At 35.9% G+C, this 19936-nt stretch overlaps 1 protein-coding gene across 2 annotated transcripts in view; it reads left to right on the top strand.

The window, feature by feature from the left end:
- Positions 1 to 19697, top strand: part of PLPPR5 (phospholipid phosphatase related 5) — a gene marked incomplete at its 3' end in the record, with an annotated part of 129331 nt that extends 109634 nt beyond the window's left edge. The window contains exons 5-6 of one of the 2 annotated variants that reach the window (XM_082615939.1): positions 202 to 321; positions 19665 to 19697. In XM_082615939.1, the coding sequence (XP_082472065.1) occupies positions 202 to 321; positions 19665 to 19697 (153 nt within the window). Of the gene's footprint in view, positions 1 to 201; positions 337 to 19664 lie in introns of both variants that reach the window. The other variant, XM_082615938.1, reaches the window with a different exon arrangement.
- Between the last annotated feature and the right edge of the window lie 239 nt (positions 19698 to 19936).

Raw genomic sequence — 19936 nt, 5'->3', positions numbered from 1 at the left:
ATGAATGTTCTTGAACATGCTTGCACTGGATTAACCATTAAAATTTACACAAGATAAATCTGGATGTAAAGTTATAGACATGTAATATTTAAGTAATTCCAATACTTTATTACTGTGATTAGATTTATCAGGCTATTCACAAGGGTCATAGTTATAAGGAGCATGGCTTTGCTTTAACTGTATTTTTTCCCAAAATTTTAGGTCGTGTGTGTGGTAAATAATTTCAAAGGAAGACAACCAGAAAATGAGCATATACACACAGATAATCTGGCACAGATGCCAATGATCAGCATTCCTCGAGTAGAAAGTCCTTTGGAAAAGGTAACATCTGTACAGGTGATTCATAATTTAAATTCTAAATGTAATTGTTAGAGCAAATGAATAATTACTCTTGAGAGTTCCTACACAGTCATTTTTGATTTACTAAAACAAGCTCAGAGTCTAATGTGGTATTTAGCAAGAATTTAGTCACTGAATACAACATCTTAGAACAATGCATGTCACACGGAAAACATTTCTGCAAATCCCTCACGCTAAAAGCTGAGTCTGTACATGGGATGCATTCTCTAAGTTGCCATAGCGTCAAGATAGTAATGTTATACAGTGGTCCCACACATGGGCAAAATAATAAGATAGTTTTACTTGAGAATATAAGCATTTTTTCATAGCATATATTCCATTTCTTCCATGCCTCACTTATATGAGAAACTGCTTAGTGTAACAACTGGCACATAATCAGGACTCAGTAAATATTTGTTGAACCTCAGTGTATAAAGTTCTGGCAGCAGGGAATCAAGAGTCATGCTCTCCTGCTCAGGGAGGGAACTGGGGGTCAGGTTGGGCTGAAGGGAGCCTGACTAGGTAGCACTTTGAATGGCAGGTCAAGACCTCATTGGGCATAGCAATGAACAGAGAAGCAGGTAGATAACAATAACTTTTCTTGAGACTTTAAATGACTGCTCAGAGGGTTACTAATGGCTTCTCCTCAGCCCTGTACACGTCCAGATTTTGATCAATATCTTAGATGAAGAGTTCAGTTACATGCTAATTGGCGGTTTAGATGGTCTGAGTCTGTGAGGGATAATTAATACATTGGATGAAAGAATAAAAATTCTTGGAAGAGTACAATAAAGATACAACTAACAATTAACTAGAAATAAAGGAAGTGTTTTGTATTTGGACTTTTTAAAAAAGCTCCTGTAGGGTAGGGTATGTCTAGGTTAAGTGCACAAATGAAAAAGGCTCAGAGAGTATAGTAGTCTACCATTCAACTTGGGTCAACAGCATGATATGGCTTCCAGAAGTTAATATGATTTTAAGTCCCACTTAGGGAAAATGATATCCTGAATGAGGGGTTTGATGGTTTGCTTTGCTCAGACCAACTTGGTGTACTGTGTACTGCCCTTGGCAACATGGTTTAAAGGCGAATATTGATAAAATAGAAAAGTTGACAATAAATATTTCTTAAGTGAGCAAATAGATGTGCCTAAGATGGTGAGTGGACTCAAAATCATGGATTATAAGAGACTGGAAGGAACAAAATGGTTAGTTTATAGGAAAAGAAAACTCAAGAAAGAAGCAATATCTTCCCATAAATATCTGAAGTACTGTTGTATGGCAGAGGGATGTGATTTGTTCTGTGGGGCCTCAGAGATCACAATTAGGATGAAAGAAATGAAAGTGTAGAAAGATAAATAATGTCTGGTAAGTAGTAACAGCATTCTGAAAGTGGAATTCCCACCTTAAAAGCAATGAAATTTCTTTTTACTATAGGGATTCAAGAATAGCTAAATAATCACTTATCCATGATACTGTGGAAGGAATTCAAGCATTTAGATGAGGATAGAGACACTAGATGATGATGATGATGATGATGATGATGATGGTAATAAAATAGCAATGAATGATCATTCAGAATGTGTCAAATACTATGTTGATTGCTTCCACAAAAACACTTCTGTGCTCTACAAGTAGAATTTTGTTCTTTACAACAATTTTTAAAGCTGAGTATTATTAGTGGCAAAGACTGCTAATAGTTGACCAGTATTCCTTCTCCCCTTCTTCCTTTTAGTTACTGAAATTTCCCACTCCAATTGTAGCTACACTCACAGCTTCCCAGCTGTAGTCTTTTTCCCAGCTTCCCTCACAGTTAGGTGTGACCATGCAACCAAGTTTAGACCAATACAATATGAGCAGAAGGGTAGGTGCAACAAGCTCTGGATCATCTCTTTGAAAACACTTGTCCTGGACATTCTGTACTCCTCGCCAATGGAAAAGGTAAATGACTGGAATAGTCTTTAATTTTTAAAGATGACCTACCCTCCTTGACAGCCTAGGTTCTGGATGAGCTCATGGAGCAGTCCACATACATACCCTAGATGGTTCTGAAAAACAAATAAATTCCTTTTCTCTTCGAGTCATTGGATTGTTTTCATATTTTTTCTACAGTGGTTTAGTTGGTGGCCTTTTATAATAAATTTCCTCATTATACAGTTAAGAAAACTGAACTTCCAAGTAGTTAAGCAGTTTGCAAATGTCCATTTCACTGATAAACAGCAAAGAAAAATTATACAATGTAGTAATCCAAGACACATGCTTATGTGATAAAATATATGTTTAAGTGAATAATACATATAAAATTCAATCTTGTTTAATTTTAAATTAAGTATAGAAAACAGTAGAATTTAGGAAGAGATCTTAAACATACCTTGAAGAAAATGGTCAGGATAAAAAATAAAGTCTTTATTTTATATAGTTCTCAATATATTAACTTGAACAAAAATCACAGTCTTCTGCTTTTAACATTTATTTGCATAACGGTTCTTTAGTGGTCTACTAGCATTGCCAGATATTCTTATATACCATTACATCATTATGTATATTAAGTTATTAAAATATTTCTGTTCTTAATTTTATGCAAATTCATTTTTATTTATAGTGACTTTTAAGATGTTAGATGATGGAAGCAAAAATATTCTATTAGAATCCATAGATTGCAAGAGATCTGTGTTTATTAACTTCTTTCTTTCATTAATATTTTTGTTTATGACAAATTCATGTGTCTTGTCTTCACTCTGGTAGTTAGGCAATAAAGATGATTGGAATCTAATTTGATTCTCCCCTTCACACACCTAGCACATTTACACTCACCCCGCTGAGCTCCAACTTCCCTCTCCGCTCTCTCCATCCCTGTCTGCAAGGCAGAACGCTGTCTGCACAGTTTGTGGTCTGCTGCTCTCACTCACATAGACCACAGGAAGAACATGGGTCTCAGGAGCTTCCCCCAGGAGCTCTGCGGGTAAGAGGACATGTATTTGAGCTCATCAGCAAGCAAGGGAGGAAGACCATCACTTCAGAAGCCCACAGTAGCTTTCTCTTCTTTCTGTGATAAAGAATGTTTGGAGGAAATATATTGCTTTTCATCATAGTTCACAGTGGGAAACAAGTGAATGCAAATTGCTCCCCAGTAAGTTGATCTTAATAATTGATAGTTGGAGAATGACATTAGATCCTTAAAGCTGGCCTTCTGAGGAGAGAAAGGAGGCCCAGTGTTAAAGTGTGGTCCACAGGCATGGCCTAGTGTTTTAGCATTATTATGCCAAACTATCATTTTCTGGTTGTCAGTTTTACATGGAGAAGGCAAAGGGTTTCTTTTGGAAGTTATGTACTTATATAACCTCTTATGTTCAAAGTACATGCTTGATAAATGGTACACTACAGAGTAATTACAGCATGCAAACGTTCTTGCTTATATAATGCCAGCAATTTATCCCTTAATTATAGGGAGTTTGTCATATAGTTAATTACCACAGTTTGAGGAAAAGTCATGATTTTTCTGAAGGCTAAATAAATCTGAACATTCATTACATTTGGTTTTATGAAAAGAATTAATCATTTGTGGAAAGTAGCCCATCATATCTCAATGTCCACTTATTTAAGTTACCAGTAACTTTATTACAGCCATTTGTAATATCAAATCATGAAAGATCTAAATGTATATCTGTAGTGAATTATTACATCAGTTGTGATACATTCTTACAATGGGATCCAGTAGATTATAGTGTGGTACTTCTGCTTACAGTTTCTAGAGGTAGACTAGCTGGCAATTATGGACAATTTTGATCTTGGGCAGTTTACCTAAATGCTCTGTGACTCAGCTTTCTCCTTCATAGAATGATTCATAGAATGATAGTCATAAGAGTTCAATAAGATAATAGTCAAGCATTTTAGAGCAGTGTCTGGCACCTCTGAAGCCCTTAATCATTACGAATTATAATTATTATTACTATTCCACAGTTAAAATGGATGAGGTAAATCAAGATGTGGAAAGTTTTCTAGTATGTTGTAAAATTTTTGTAAGTTGATATATATAAAATGTGTCTGTGTATGATGAAGCCAGTTGTGCAAAACACCGCACAAGATACTTCTCTCTAGTAGGAAAGAAAAGAGCATATAGATGAGAGAGAGAAGGGGAAAGGGTACCTACAGACACCAGTCTGAGAGAGAAACTGACATAGTTCTCTCTCTGCTGTCTCTGTCTTCCTCCCTTTCCTCCCCTCCCTCCCTCCCTCCCTTCTTTCCTTCCTTTCTTTCTTCCTTTTCTCTCTCATTTTCTCTTTATCTTCCTGTAATGAGGCTCTATTCATGAAAAATTGTGTAACTAAAATAATTATAGTGTTTTAAAATTATTCAGTTTTCTTCAGCTGCTCCCTGAGGAGGTCTTGGTTATGCTTCCTCGTATTGACTGTTGATATGTTCTGATTGAGCAAAGTCCCTTGGAAAAATTTTCTTGGAATAATTTAAATTACTGTGCCCCTTCCTTATGACTCCCACAAACCTTTTGAGAGTGTTTGGTTTATTTTTCTCTGCCAAATTGGGCACAGAGACCTTGGTTGTAGCTCGCATGCCTTTATGCATCACGCCCAGGGACCAGCTGTCCTTGGCACACCTGCAGTCATCTCCATTTCAGGTCCTATCTGTCCTGGGGCCCTGACACGAGCTGTGTGTAGGTGCCTCTCATTTGCAGGAGCCACAAAATCCCACCGGCCGAAGGCCCCAGGGAGCCAAGTCGCACCACTCCTCCCTTTCAAACTTATCCTTTTCTGGCCCTGCCTTCAAGGGCCCATGCATCCCAAACTGAATCTTCAGGGGTGCTGGCTTCAGGAGGTCTCCAAAAACAAAAAGACACCATTAATTACTCTTGGGAGTCCAAAAACCAAAAGTCTGCCTCTCCTTCTAGGAAATGAAGATGAAAACATTTACATATTCATTAGCTTTACTCTCCTATATTAGCAAGAGTAAAGTAGGAGTTAATATCTTAATAGCTGTGTCACAGAGAGAAAACAAGATAGAGTAAAATTATAGGCATTTCTACTAGATATAGTATAAATAGATCCAGTTTGATGGATGTCACCAAAGGACAAGTGAAATTTTTCTTTGCCAGTAAAGAAGTTCAATGTTGCAGAAGTGGCTAAAATCCTATATGATCCCAGTAATACCTCCAAAATTTCAAAGAGTGAGGACAAGAGATAGGAGTGACCTTTAAGAGAATGAGAAGACTTATTTAGAGCACAATTCAACACCTTGGACCAACAACATGTTGAAGCAGGGTTAGCAGGTAGGCGAGTACACACCAAAAGAAAGCCTTCAGGCAAGAACCTTTCCTCTGATCAGGCTTCTCATTAATATGGGTGTGTGCCAGATAAAAGAACCCTTTCCTGAACTGAATGGGTACTATAAAATGGGTAAAAAAATAAAAATAAATAAGCTGCCTCCAAGGACTATGCCATCTTCCTGTAGTAGAGTTTAAGCTGAACAGAATAGCAGTCCTGATATTTCAGCAACCATAGCAATAGTTTCATTACAGCTTCTATATAGTTTCATATAGAAATAAAGTGACCTTCCTAGAAATGTTCATGGCCTCAGCTTCTTCTCCCACTCCTCTCAGGCTGGTAAAGCATCAAAATCATATTATAAAACTACATTCTCCAGCTCTTCAGCTTAAGATCTGGGTGAAGGATTTCCTGACTATTCAAGAAAAGAGTTCAGGGGTCTTTGAATCTTCTCCCACTCAGTTTAGGAAGATAAACTGACCTAAATCTATTCTGATTCAAGTATAAATAATCAGGACAATTGCTTAAATCCTTTAAAACGATTTCATGACACAGAAGAGAGACATATTTTAAGAGATAGAATACGTTTTTGAGGAAACAAGATTACAAGATAATTAAATTCATTGTAGGTAATATCTGCTTTCTACTGTCAAGGAAATTAAAGAAAATATGTGAAATGAGAGATGAAAGATAGTTGGCACAATGGCACAATTAGGAAACTAATGTAAGAAAAGAATGTCATGGCAAGATTAAAACCAATACTAGAAACCATAAAGAACAAAATCCACAATGGAGAAAGTGAAATCAGTTATGTTAAGGACAGGTTTCAGAATTTGTAGTAAAAGAACAAAAGAATAAAATTGATCTGAGTAAAAATAATAGATATGAAGGATATACCACAGAAATGTAACATGTGAATCACTGTAGATGCTAAAGAAGAGGACAAATGAAGCTATAACAATATTCAGATAAATACTATAAGGAAACTTTCCTTCCAAATAAATATTTGAATCTTTAGGCTCCAAGGGTTAACAGGATACAAGGGAAAATTAAAATATATACCAGAATTTAGATATTTCTCAGTGAAATTTTCAAATTTCAATACTGAAGAAAGAATTCTATAAATATTGTGGTAGATGGTATTGTTGTTCCCAGTTATTAACTACCCTCTTCTATAGGCAGAGTATCCTTCCTGCTCCAGTTATTTTGGACTTGATCAATAACATGTGAGTGAACCTGATAGATGGCCCATCAACCAGAAACTTGTAGAGCCATCATGAGCTTCTGCCCACCCTGTTGCTCTTGAGCCTTCTTCCAGGAGAAGGCTGTGTTCCAGATACGGGCTGTTCTGACAGCCTGAGTCCCAGAATGGGAAGTCATGGGAAGCAGACCAACACCCAACCTGTAGCTTGGAGCAGATCCATAGAACCTGACCACCAACATGTAGTATGAGGAGGTATATACACACATTTGTTGTTGGAAGCCAACTAGCTTTTGAGGTTATAATACAGTGTGCCTACTGAAAACTAATACACACAAAACTAATAAACCACCCAAGACTAACAGCATGCTAGCCTCAGACTTCTCCCTCTATAGGATTAGATGCCAGAATAAAATGGAGTAATGTCTTCTGAGTTTCCATGAAAAAGATGGTGACATACGAATTCTATTCCCACCCAAAAGGTCATTTAAGTGTTAAGATAATCATAAAGCACCACATGTGTAAAAATTCAGGAAATATATTACTCATGAAAGAAGATATTTACTTGTACCAGAAGATATTTACCAGTTAACTGAGCAAAACACCAATATCTAGAGCTCTCAAATTGAGAAAAGTCATATTATGAATGAGTTGGCAGGAAAAATGGAAACCATTTAAATATAGACTTAATTAGAATTGACTGTGGTAAATGCAGTGACAGAAACAGGGCAAAATTATAAAATTCATTTAAAGAGAAGATCTATAACAAAATAAATTAATACAGCAATGACAAAATGAGACAAATCTTAGATAATGTCAATAAAATTGTCGAAGTATGATAATTTGTAGATTTTATAAAGGAGGGACTCAATATTACTGTTTCATTCTTGCATTACTGACTAGAAAAATTTAGGTTCAAGCATTTTTAAAAATAAAATTTTATCAAGAGTAGTTTAAAACAGTTTTAAAAAGCCAATGACAAAGTGTAAGATATAAACTACACACTTGCCAATGGGTTAATGTCTGTAATATATAAAACATCGTAATTGAAAACTGGGCAAAGTTCATGAATAGGCACATCATTAGAGATCGAATGCAAATGAAAAAGAAATATATGGAAAAGTACTCTCTGTCATGTTTGATGAAAATTTGTGAAGGGTCTTTTATGCAACACTGTGAAGTTGGTTCTTACCCTGTAAGCAAAGGGGAGGCATGCAGGAGTGTAAGGAAGGAAATGGCGTGTTCAGAATGGAGAATAAGTTGAAGGAGAGCAACACTGCAGCAAAACAAAATCAAACAAAAACCAATCTGAGAGGCTCTTGTAAAAATCCAGATAAATGATAAAGATGACATGGACTAGACCTCAATACAGCCATGTTATGCCATGTTGACTGACCAGGCATCATTTGGCAAAGTCTCTCTTGGTCAGGTGCTGGTTCTGATCAGAGGAGTTGTATTACTCCATTCAGGCTGCTGTAACAAAATACTATAGACTGGTGGCTTATAAATAACAGGAATTTATTTCTCACCATCCTGGAGGCTAGAATGTCTAAGATCAAAACACTGACAGATTCAGTCTCTGGTGAGGGCTCACTTCCTGGTTCATAGATGGCCATCTTCTCCCTGTGTCTTCACATGGCAGCAGGGGTGAGGGAGTTCTCTAGGGTCTTTATAAGAATACTTATCCCATTCATAAAAGACTCCACCCTTATGAGCTAATCACCTCCCAAAAGCCCCATTTCCTGATATCATCATGCTGGGGATTAGGTTTCAACATATGAATTTGGGGGCACACAAGCATTCGACCTATATGCAGGGGTTATCTAACCATACCAGTACTTTACAGTGAAAAAGAGCTAACTGCTGACCAGGGTGTCACTAAGAAAACTATCCCTCCACCCTACCCACCTCAAGAAACCTTCTGACCTTTCGTCTATGGAGTTTTCCTGTCCTCTCTTCAGACATTTCTCTTGACCATAACTAACAGTAAAGGAGCACCTTGACTTCCTTCCATCCAGGGATCCTCCTGGGTCAAGTTGCATTAATCCCAGAAACAAAACACTAAGTGCTTTTGTTTTTTCCCTCTTGCCCTCTGCTTGTTCTCACTCTAAGGCAGAATGCTGCTGTTCAGATTTGCATAGGTAAACATACAAATGATGTATTCTTTTGCATTATCAATTTTAACTGGTGCCAAACAGCAAATCTAAAGAAAGGGACACTCACTATCTAGCAAGGGAACAAAAATATTTAAAAATAAATGTAAGGATAGATAGGATTTGATAGAAAATGGAATATTTCCAATAAATCTGAGAGGAGTTGATAATCTACATAGTTTATTAAGGCAAATAGAACAGGCCACTGTAGCCACTTATGGCTGGCTCATTTGAGATCATTTTGAGAGCTCACTTAGTGGATAGGGCCAGGTATAGGAAATGCTTTTTGAGAAAAAAATTTTTTTTTCCATCTAAGCCTAAGCATCATTTTTTCTTAGGTTTATGTGAGCTAATCATTTAAACCAAGGGTAATTTCCTCTTGCCAACAACAAGAAAGGGAAGGTAATGCTAGGAATAATTTACAAGATTACAGTTTTGTACATCAGGTCAGGGACTTTTCACTAACCTGTACTACCCAAGAAGCTTCATTGTGTGAAAGCACTTCCTGATTAACAGAACCATCACCTGAGTGAAAGTGGTAACCAGTGATGACAGTTCGAAAAATCTAGAAATGGCATAAGGAGTGTGTACTAATACAGATAGAAATTACCACGTTTTGTTTAATTCCCATGGCAATTGCGAAGGAAAACTATATGGATAGGAAAATTCTAAGGGAATTCACGGTGACCCAGGAAAGCCCATGCATTGACATTTACATTGACTGTTTTGCAGGTTATAAAATCACAGAAATCAAGGTGAAGCCTGAGCTGAAATTTAGGCAGAGTGGGGGTGGGGTGGAGGTTGGAGAGACAAGCTTTTGCAGCTGGCAGTCCTGAGTCTGAAGCTTCGTTTGTCTACATTAGAACTAGGTGGGGTTAGACAAATTATTCCTCTTCTCCTTTTCCAAAAAGATTGATATAATAATGTTTTCGTTGTGGAGTAATTGTTGGGATTAACAGATCCCAAATGAACTTCTTGGCACATGGTAGGTGCTTAAAACAAGTTAGTTCCCTCCTGTAACAATAATGATTCCCTTAATAGGATTTTCATTTTATTGCAAGATAGGATACCCTTAAAGATATATTTCACGGATTTAAAAATTTATACAGATCGTCTATGTCATACATACCACATGTGGCAGAAAATCTTATAGTATAAAATGTTGCATACATTAGTGTCGTAGCAACAGCAAAACAATCCTGTGGTTTCTTGCCAAGACAAATATGATTATACGTTACAGTGCTCTCTATGATAAATTCTTTTGAGGTTTCAAAATGTTGTGCTTGAATAACAGTGGCAATCTATTTAAGATTCAGTTACTTTTCTATAATGCAAATCTTTGTTTAACAGAGCCGCTGAACTGTAATGTAAATGTTACATAGGACCTTGTCAAAACAACTGTATTAGTGATCAGATATTGGAATAGTTAGTGGAACAAAATATCTTTATATTTTAGGCCTTTTTTCTCAATCTAAGCTTTGAGAACTTATGAAAAATATTTGAAGTGAATCAATGTTTACATGCTGTACTCTGTTCTCATTTGTTAAATTTAATATTGCTTTAAAAAGGCAATTGGAAATGGAAGCTTAAAAATTCCACCCAGGCATCAACATTTTAGGTTAGAAAAAATAGCATATACTGATATTACTTTGCCATATGTCATCTTTCCTATTTGTACTTACATATATTCATTATTTATTTCTCCACACTATTTATAAATCATAATATACTATACAAAGAATAAAAGCCAGATTTTTTTGTTCAGTCGTATCTAGCAGGCCTTTTATAAAAGCGTCTTTTCAGTACATTACTTTTGAATATAAACAAGCTCTCTCATCTCATTTTATGAATAAATATAGAGTTGATGACTGCATTTTTAAATTATATGATTTGTGCAGTCATTAGTTAAGGACAGAATAAGACAATGATGGATTAAAAAAATCATTCTCAGTGCACACATCGTTAGTTACACATGGAAAACTACTTCCACCCATTCATCCCCCTCTTCTCTCAGATTGGTTCCCTTTTGGTAGACTGTCCTAGAGACACTATGGCAGCCTTCAAAATCAGTCCAGAGCACCATGACACTATGAACATTTTTGGTAGAGAAAATACAGTTTTGTTTGACTAAAACTAGGAAAATAAACAATGACCCCATTCCCAGTCTTATGAAACAACCACATTTAGTTTTTGTTGTTGTTTCTGTTAAAGGAGCAACAAGTAACTTATGTACATTATTTAAAATTTGAAAATCTGGGTAAGCAAAACAGTAATTAATAGGAAATATCCATATCCTACCACAGTAATCACTGGACATATTTTCTTAAAATAGCCTTCGAGACCCCATGAGTATGTGTCTGAGTTTGTGTGTGGTACAGGACCCCTGGATGCTCCCTTCTGTAGCCAGCTTTTGCTCATGTAACAGTATATCATGAGTATGCTCACAGATCAATGAATATATAATCATATCAAACATAACTGTAAAAGCTAATCTTCAGTGAGAACCTAATATGTGTCCAGAATTATGCAAAGAACATCATACATAAAAGGCCATTTTAGTTTTTACAGAAATCATTTGAGTGTAGCTTGTTATTCCAATTTTACAGAGAAGGAGACTTAAAGAGGTTAAGTAATTTGCCCAAGGTCACATAACCTGCTTTCTGAAATTGGAATACAGAACTGTTTTTTCCATTTTTTATTTATGTTCCATGTTTATCACTGCAGAGCTCCAAATCGTAATCACTGTGCTGTACACATAGAATTACAATATAGAATTACATTGAAAAGCTTTAATCTATATAAATTAATCATTACCTTTGTTAGGCAGAGGACTACTTCCACTTCCAATTTCCCACAATTATAAACAATACTAGGGTAAACATCTCTAAAATAGATATATTTGTAAATTCAATTAATAACTTATTTAAGATATATTTATATAAGTGGAAATGCTGGAAAAAAAGAGGATGAATACTCTTAAGGTTTTTGGTTTGATTCACATCAAACCAAGAATGGAGAATATTGTTCTTAACAATCTTCACCAATCATATAGGTCAAAAATAAATGAAGTACCTCATTTTAATTTGCATCTTTTGAATACCTTCCCATATATTTATTTTGTATTTCCCTCTTTGTGACTGAAACAAATATTGAAACAATAGTTCAATAACTGACAAATCAAATTCTAGTCACCACTTGGCCCTTAGAATTAATTCATAGAGTGGCTTAATGGTACTACTTCTTTTAATTGGGGTTTATTAAAGGCATAATTTACATCCTATAAAATTCCCTTTTTAGCATATAGTTTTATAAGTTTTGACAAATGCCTACATCATGTAATCATAACCACAATCAAGTTATAGAACATTTCTATCACCCTAAAATGGTAGCCAACCCCTCCATTAGCCCCCAACCCCTGGCAACCACTATCTTTTTTCTGTTCTTATAGTTTTACCTTTTTCCAGAATGTCATATAAATGGACTTATGTAGTATGTAGCCTTTTGAGTCTTCTTTCACCTTACATAATGAATTTGAGATTCATTCATGTTGTTACCTGTTTTCTTTTTTTCCTTTTTATTGCTGAGTGGTATTCTGTTGTATAAGATGTACCACCATTTTTAAAATCCATTTACCAATTGAAGGATATTTGGGCTGTTTCCAGTTTTTCCCAATTATGAATAAAGCTGATATAAAAATTCATGCACAGGTTTTTGTGTAAATGTGTATTTTTCAATCTCTTGGATAAATACCTAGGAATGGGATTGTTGGTTTGTATGGTAAATATATTCAAAATGTTTACCTTTACAAAATTTTTCTGAAGTATCTGTGTCATGCCTAATGGCCCTTATGGGTTTGAATAGTTCTGAAATTACTCTTGATGTAGCTCATCCAGATTTTTAATGACTGGTACCTCTTTCTGAAAATAAGCAAGTTTTTAAATAAGGAGTTTTAATCAGCTCTTGGTTATACAAGAACTTATCATGCACTTGATCCATTACCCACATCCTCTGATTCTTCTCTGTCAAGTAGCATTGGGTTGCTTATTTAGCAAATATAATGCGTTTTAAAAAGTTAAAGAGAGGGCTTCCCTGGTGGCGCAGTGGTTGAGAGGCCACCTGCCGATGCAGGGGACACGGGTTCGTGCCCCGGTCCGGGAAGATCCCACATACCGCGGAGCGGCTGGGCCCGTGAGCCATGGCCACTGAGCCTGCGCGTCTGGAGCCTGTGCTCCTCAACAGGAGAGGCCACAACAGTGAGAGGCCCGCGTACCGCAAAAAAAAAAAAAAAAAAAAAAGTTAAAGAGAAATAAAATAAATAAGAAGCCATTAGTTAGATTAAAATACTAGTGTAACATAAGGCATGGGTACAACTTATGGGTGAGTTACCTTTTTTACCATCATTCGTTATGTATAGTAAAATTTTATTTGTTATTAGTTTGTAATATATGAAACATGTAACAAATATCAAATAAGCAGCACTATGGTACCTTTCCCAGGACTCATGAGTTTACAGGCTCATGAGTCTGTACTTTTACAGATTTTATAAATAATTTTATAAGCATATTCAGAACAGGGTGATGATAGCTATGCTAGAGGAGCACATAAACGGGGACCCTTCCAAACTTAGCGATGCTTACAACATCCTCTAAGTAGAGATCTGAAGGACTGGTGGCCATGGGAGAAGGAGAGAAAAATATTCCAGATAGAGGAAGCAGCTTGCACCAAGGTTTTATCTGGCAAGTGAGGTAAGAGCACTGGAGCAAGAGACTTGAGGATGCCATTAAAGAGAGTTCAAATGGGGTCCAGAATGAATGTAATAGAAATAGAATTAAAAAGAAGCAAGGTGAGCTGGAGCAGATGAACAATTATTCGTTGGGAAATTTCTAAAATGACCAAAGAAACTTTGTAGTATGAGGTAGGTAGGCCAGAAGGTAAACTGGGTTGATGGTTGAGAACATGGTTGTGAATATGGGCGAAAAGTATGTTGGACAGGTCATTAGAGTTAGGGAAGTTAAAAAACTTTGGATAGAGTCCAGGGATACCCACATCCACTAAGGACCATAAACACATTAGTATTAATAGACTTACTTGGAGTTTCATGTCGGTTCATTGGGAAACATTGAGTTACAGTGAAACCCAAGAGTTTATTACACATCTTCTCAATACCTTATGCCCCGTGAAGCTCTAAGCAAGGAAAGTAATGTGCAGCTGTTCCCAGAAGTATTTAAACACAGATTTTTTTTTCTTGGAAATCATTCAGGATTACTGCTTTTTTAGGCAATGCTCTTTTTACCAGAGAAATAATATTTTAAGAAAGAATTGATTGTATCTACCTGGAAGTGCTCACATTGCTAACTAATCACTTTTCTGTATCTTTTGGCAGTGGTTCTCAGACTGGTGTAAAAGGAAATTCCTGCGAAGAAACAAAACTCTGAGCTAATATAAAACTCTGAATTGAAACAGAACCACTATAAAAAAAAGAACTAGCTCCCAAAAAGTCATCTTTCCTGAGAGAACTCTGGTTCTATCACATTTATCTTTTATGTCTTCACATCCCCAACTTTTTAAGACAAGAAATTGCTTAGATGAACTTTACAATGTTTTGTAGTCTCAAGTTTGAAGTTCTCTAATAATTTCTTCTAATGTGGACCTAACATCATTTCTCTTTTCTAAAATACTCACCAACTTCACAACCTACCAGGAGGAAAACAATGTGACAAAGTAGAGTCTAAGAGCACACACTTCATATGCTACTGCTTTTCTTCCTTCTCTCTTCTCCTACCCATTTTGCCTTCATCAAGAGACACAGTGAATGAAGGAAGGAAGCAAATAGCAAAATAAAGATAGCCAATATTTGGGAGTATGACATCCATCCACCTTCCCCTGATAAAATGTAGGTTGTGTCTGTAATAATTGTTGATTATTATAGGACCATGATTCCTTATCCTAAATCATTAGTGCTAGATGTTGTTCAGGAATAAAATATTTTATATTTTAGGGAAAAATACTGTGTATTCTGTTACACAAGCAGGATCTTGGACATCACTTTTTAATCAAAGATGGATATTTCCGCAGCATAACAGAGTACAAATTGCCTCACAGCTCTTCAGGTTTGTTTTTTACCACCAAATGAGCTTGCACTAATTTTACCAGAAACATTTCGATTTTAGTTTGTTTGGATATTAGAATTGTAGACTATAGCATTGTGAAATTCCAACCAATTATAAAAATCTTCTTGACTTCATTCTCTCTCTTTTTCTTTCTTTTCTTTTACCTTTTTATCTTGTTTCTCTGGCTTTTACAGACAACTATTGATATAATGATACGTTTGAGTAGAGACAAGGACCTTTGTGCATACCATCTCATTTAATCTTAATAAAACTCCATTCAAATATGTATTATTATTTCCATTTCACGAATGAGAAAGCTAGGTCTCTGAAAGGTTAAATTGCTTGTGAAAATTTCAGTTGGTACGGAGCCCACCTTCAAACACTTGACATTCACACTACCTGACTGCAGAGTCCACTGTGCCACACAGCTTTCTTACCAATAAAGCTGAGGACACAAATCATTGAGTTAGACATCATATGCACAGATCCCATTTTATGCTTAAGTTTAGCATAAAAGCTGATTGCTGATAACCTCCTGTTAAAAAACAAAAGCTGTTTATAATCACCCAGAAAGAAAGAAACTGGAACAACATTTAACCTCAGCATTTGGTCCAGCAATATAACAGCATAGTACTTTAAATAGACTAGCACTTTATCCAAATAAGTCAGTCAATATTTAAATAAACACTGAAATAATATATAAAATACATTTTGTAGGTGTCCCAAATCCAACCTATTGAGAGTGGTCAAGAAGAAAATTCACAGGAAAGGTCCTTTAAAGGCTGTCTTGCAAGGCTCTTCAGCTGGATAATGGGAATCAGCCACTGTGAACACCTTCAATTAAGGCAATAAACGTATGTGCGCTAGAGCGCACTGGTGTTGGAGTTGGTTGCAAAGCTAAGGCAAATACAGAAACCGTGTCCTTTTGTGCAGGTTTCCATTACAACAAAAAGGGATCTAGATACTAGATTGTTTGGGTTGTTATTGTTATTTTTATTCAATATAAAATTTTGAATATATTTATTCAAATATATTTTGTTTTTTCCCTGATTTTTTTCACTCATTAATGGGAAATTAGCATTCTTCAATGAAATAGCCCTTAATAGTAGTGACTATTTTTTGTTTTCTTACCTGAGGTGCTCATTTTGCATCTCACTCTGTTTTCTCAAAGAGAAATGGCAGGCGGCAGATCTTGTCAGGTGGCAAGTCATCACCAAATTTTCATGTCATAAGTAAATGACAGTTTTGTTTTAAGTAACTTTTTAAAATTCCAAAGCATAATTTATACAACTGGGGATATAGAATAAATAGGAAAACAGAAATTTTCACATAGAACTTAAGGCTTCAAAAATTGACATGCTAGAGACTTAGAGTTTATCAAATTTAAGAATCCAAAACTACTTTTCAGAAACAAGCGCTTGTTTTTCCATGGGACCTCTGCACTCAAGGACTGGATTCAGTATTTTGCTCACTGATTTGCTGTGGACTTGAATGAACACTTTCTAATGGATGTAGCATATTCTAACCTTCAACTCTTTGGACACAAGCTCTGTTATCTCCACTCTAATCCTCTGTATGTATAATTGCACTGATGATTTATATGACCACTTGCTTCTTGTGACTCTGAATTAAGCTTCTATGCATGAGTTTTTGGTTTGCCTGTTGAGTGTTTGCACTATCATCTACTAATAAGATTTAGTATTGCATATTAAGAATTCAGCCAGATTAAAAGGGGAAAATCCTTGTCACCTAGTTTGCCTCATAGGGAGTCCATTCCTCAAGACAGGTGATCTGAAAATATTGTGCAATTCTGTTTTTTTAAATATTACTGAGAAAAATGCTGATGAAGTGAGCAATATCATAACTTCCTGCATAGGAATTATACCATTTGAATATTTCAAATCATGCATTTACATTCATGTAATTGTTATAATATAGAATCATAGAGTCTTATAGATGGTAAGGACTTTAAGTAATTAGTTTGTCCTTTTTCTAGATTTTTTCAGGGAAAAACTGTTCCTGTGCTAGACGAGAATTCATCTTATTTCTGAAATCATACTGAGATATAAGGTCCATCTCTTTCAGTCTGTGGTGTGGGTTTATTTGCTCTTAGTGAAATTAATAAACAGGTGGCCCCTGTGCTCTCTGTATACTCCTTTAATGTACTTGGAAACTGTTATTAAATTTCCCCTTTATTTCCTCTTCCTTTTTCATAGTCACTTTGTTATTTATTTTCATCTGTTTATCTAATGACCACCTTTAAATGATAAGCCCCAAGTAGAACCCTTCTAATTCAAGTCAAATAGGAAAAATCAACTCAGAGATTAGAACTTAATTGTGATGTGAAAGTGAAAGGGTACTAATTGGAAAAAGCAGGCGTTTCCCCGGAGCCCTGGGATCTAAAAGTGGAGTCCATCTGGAAACAAACTGTTTACCCTTGAAGTTTAACCTGGTAATGACTTAGCATAAAGAAAGGGGTATTATCGTTCAGAATTTATGGGCAGTGAAAGGAAGATCTAGTGGTCACCAAAACGTGCTTTTAAATGGCAAGACTGAATCCAGGATTTCCTGGTTCTCAATAGCACACTTACAGTTATCCATTCAATGTCTCATTTCTAAGGTGACCTCGCGTCCCTATTTGGGACAGCCCCAGTTTAAGCCTGTCATTCCTGTGTATGATTAGCATCCCTTTTCTCCCCCAGTATGTCCAGGTTTAGATGATAATTTATATGTTCTCCCTGCAGTCAGTCATTGCACATTCTTTGTCACTCTCTCCAGCTTGTACCTATCCCTTGGTTTTTCTTACTCTGCTTGTGTTCTCCCTTTCATTGACTATCAGTGATTTGTTTCTGATACTTTCTTTGCTTTATTAAGGTCTTTTAACATTTCAGTTCTATCTTCCAAAGTGATGGTTGTCCCCTTCCCTTAGGATCATCTTCAGCAAATTTAATGAGACTTGTGGACACTTTATTATTTAAGTTAAGGGAACACTGATACCTAGGCCAGTGGCCTTTGGAACAGCATCTATTTTCTCTCCCTTGTTTTAATCTCCTTTCTTTTCTTTTTACTGTCATGTCTTCACCCTTTCCCTACCCTCCATTTGCCACTGACCAATTAATCTTCAATTTATATCTTAACATCTTTCCAGAAATTACTATGTGCTAGGTCCTGTCCAGAGGAGTGCACTCCTGTCAGTTTTATACTGAAACACTGTATATCAAATTGTATTATTTCAGTTCACAGATTTCAAGTCCCCATGGGGCCACCAGAAATAAAACTATGATGTACTGTTTCCATAGTTCTTATTGCTTTTACTCAATCATAGTGCATTACATAACTCTGACAAATATTTTTTGTCCTAAAGTCATCCTTGTGCTTTTGGAAGAAAAACTCAAGAAAACTTAGAGATGAACTGTTGAATTTGCCAACATTTTCATCATGCATTTTTTTTTAATGGGAAATTAAAATATCTAAGGTCTTGTCAGCAGTTAGTAAAAGGGTCCACATGCTCTGCTCACTACTGATTCTTACTGATATTGTTTTTCTCTAGGCTTAATTGGGTCACACCTAGAAAATAATGCCTTAAGCTGTGGTTAGTAATAACCTTCTAGTTGTGGTTAATATGCCTCAATTCAGTGAAAATGAATTTTAATTTATTCACATACATTCAGAAAATGATTTAGCTATTTAAAACACCTTAACTTGAAAAGAGTTACACACACATGGAAGAAATCTCATGGCATGCATTCATTACGTGAAATTCTATTTATGATGTCTTTGACTTACAAAGAGTCCAAGTTACTATGAAAAACATTCCAAACAGGTAATTTGATGGTAAAACCCTTCCATAATGCTGCTGTTATTGGTTGAGGCTGTCACTTAAGTTAGCTCTTGACATGACCTATATGTGGCATGATTAATTATGTCATGTCGATTTTCCACTGCAGTATTTCAGGAGCCATGGTATGGCCTGTTGCATGTCTGAAACCATTTAAATATTAGCCATTCCACAGGGTTCCTTTGTACACAATTCAGTTGCTTAAACAAACGACAACAACAAAAAGTTAAAAACCTCCTTAAAGAATTTTCTGGTTGAGGTAAACAACAGAGATTGCAGTCTGTAGTCTGGATTCATGCATCAAAAATGAAGTGTTTAAAGGAGATCTTTGTCAACTAGCAAATGCCATTTCAGTCTGAACATTTCACCACTCCTTCTATGCCATCTGTCTCACAGGGAGCAATTAATCTGAAACTTCAACATGCAGCATTAAAATTCCATTAATGCTGAACAGAATATTAACATGCCTGGCATTGCCATTTTTATCTCTCCAAATTTCAGTGTTAATTTTGAATAAGGCAGGTATAACATTTTACTCTATTTGGTTAATTAATAATATTGAATAAAATATATAATTAGCAGCCAAATTTATGTACAACTCATTTGAATAATGCTGTATGCTTTTGCAGTTTAAACATACCTGGGCTACAGTTTTATATGAGGCTAATGATTATTTGTAAAAGCACTGAATCTTTTACAAAGCCAGTTTTCCCAGGGCTCTGACTTTGTAATTCCTTTTTCTTTTTGCAGAACCACATCACTGCCTTCGCAGAAGTCACATGATATTGAAGCAGATGGTCTTTCACTGCATTGGACATCGTCCCTTTTCACCATCCATTCATAACACCCAAAGTGTGTTTGATGACAAAAACGTTTATCAAGTTGTCTAATCGTTTTTATAATTTAAAAATCAGTGTCAACTTATCTGTTTCCCCCACTAGACTGTGAGCTCCTCAAGGGCAGGACTGTGTCTTTCTTCTCTGTCTCCCCAGCACCTATAACAAAGTCTCACACAGAGTAGG

Source organism: Mesoplodon mirus (genome assembly GCF_964341445.2).
Source record: "Mesoplodon mirus genome assembly, chromosome: 3".
Classification (NCBI taxonomy): domain Eukaryota; kingdom Metazoa; phylum Chordata; class Mammalia; order Artiodactyla; family Ziphiidae; genus Mesoplodon; species Mesoplodon mirus.
Note: the sequence above shows the minus strand (reverse complement) of the source record. Positions and strands in the feature narration are given on the sequence as shown.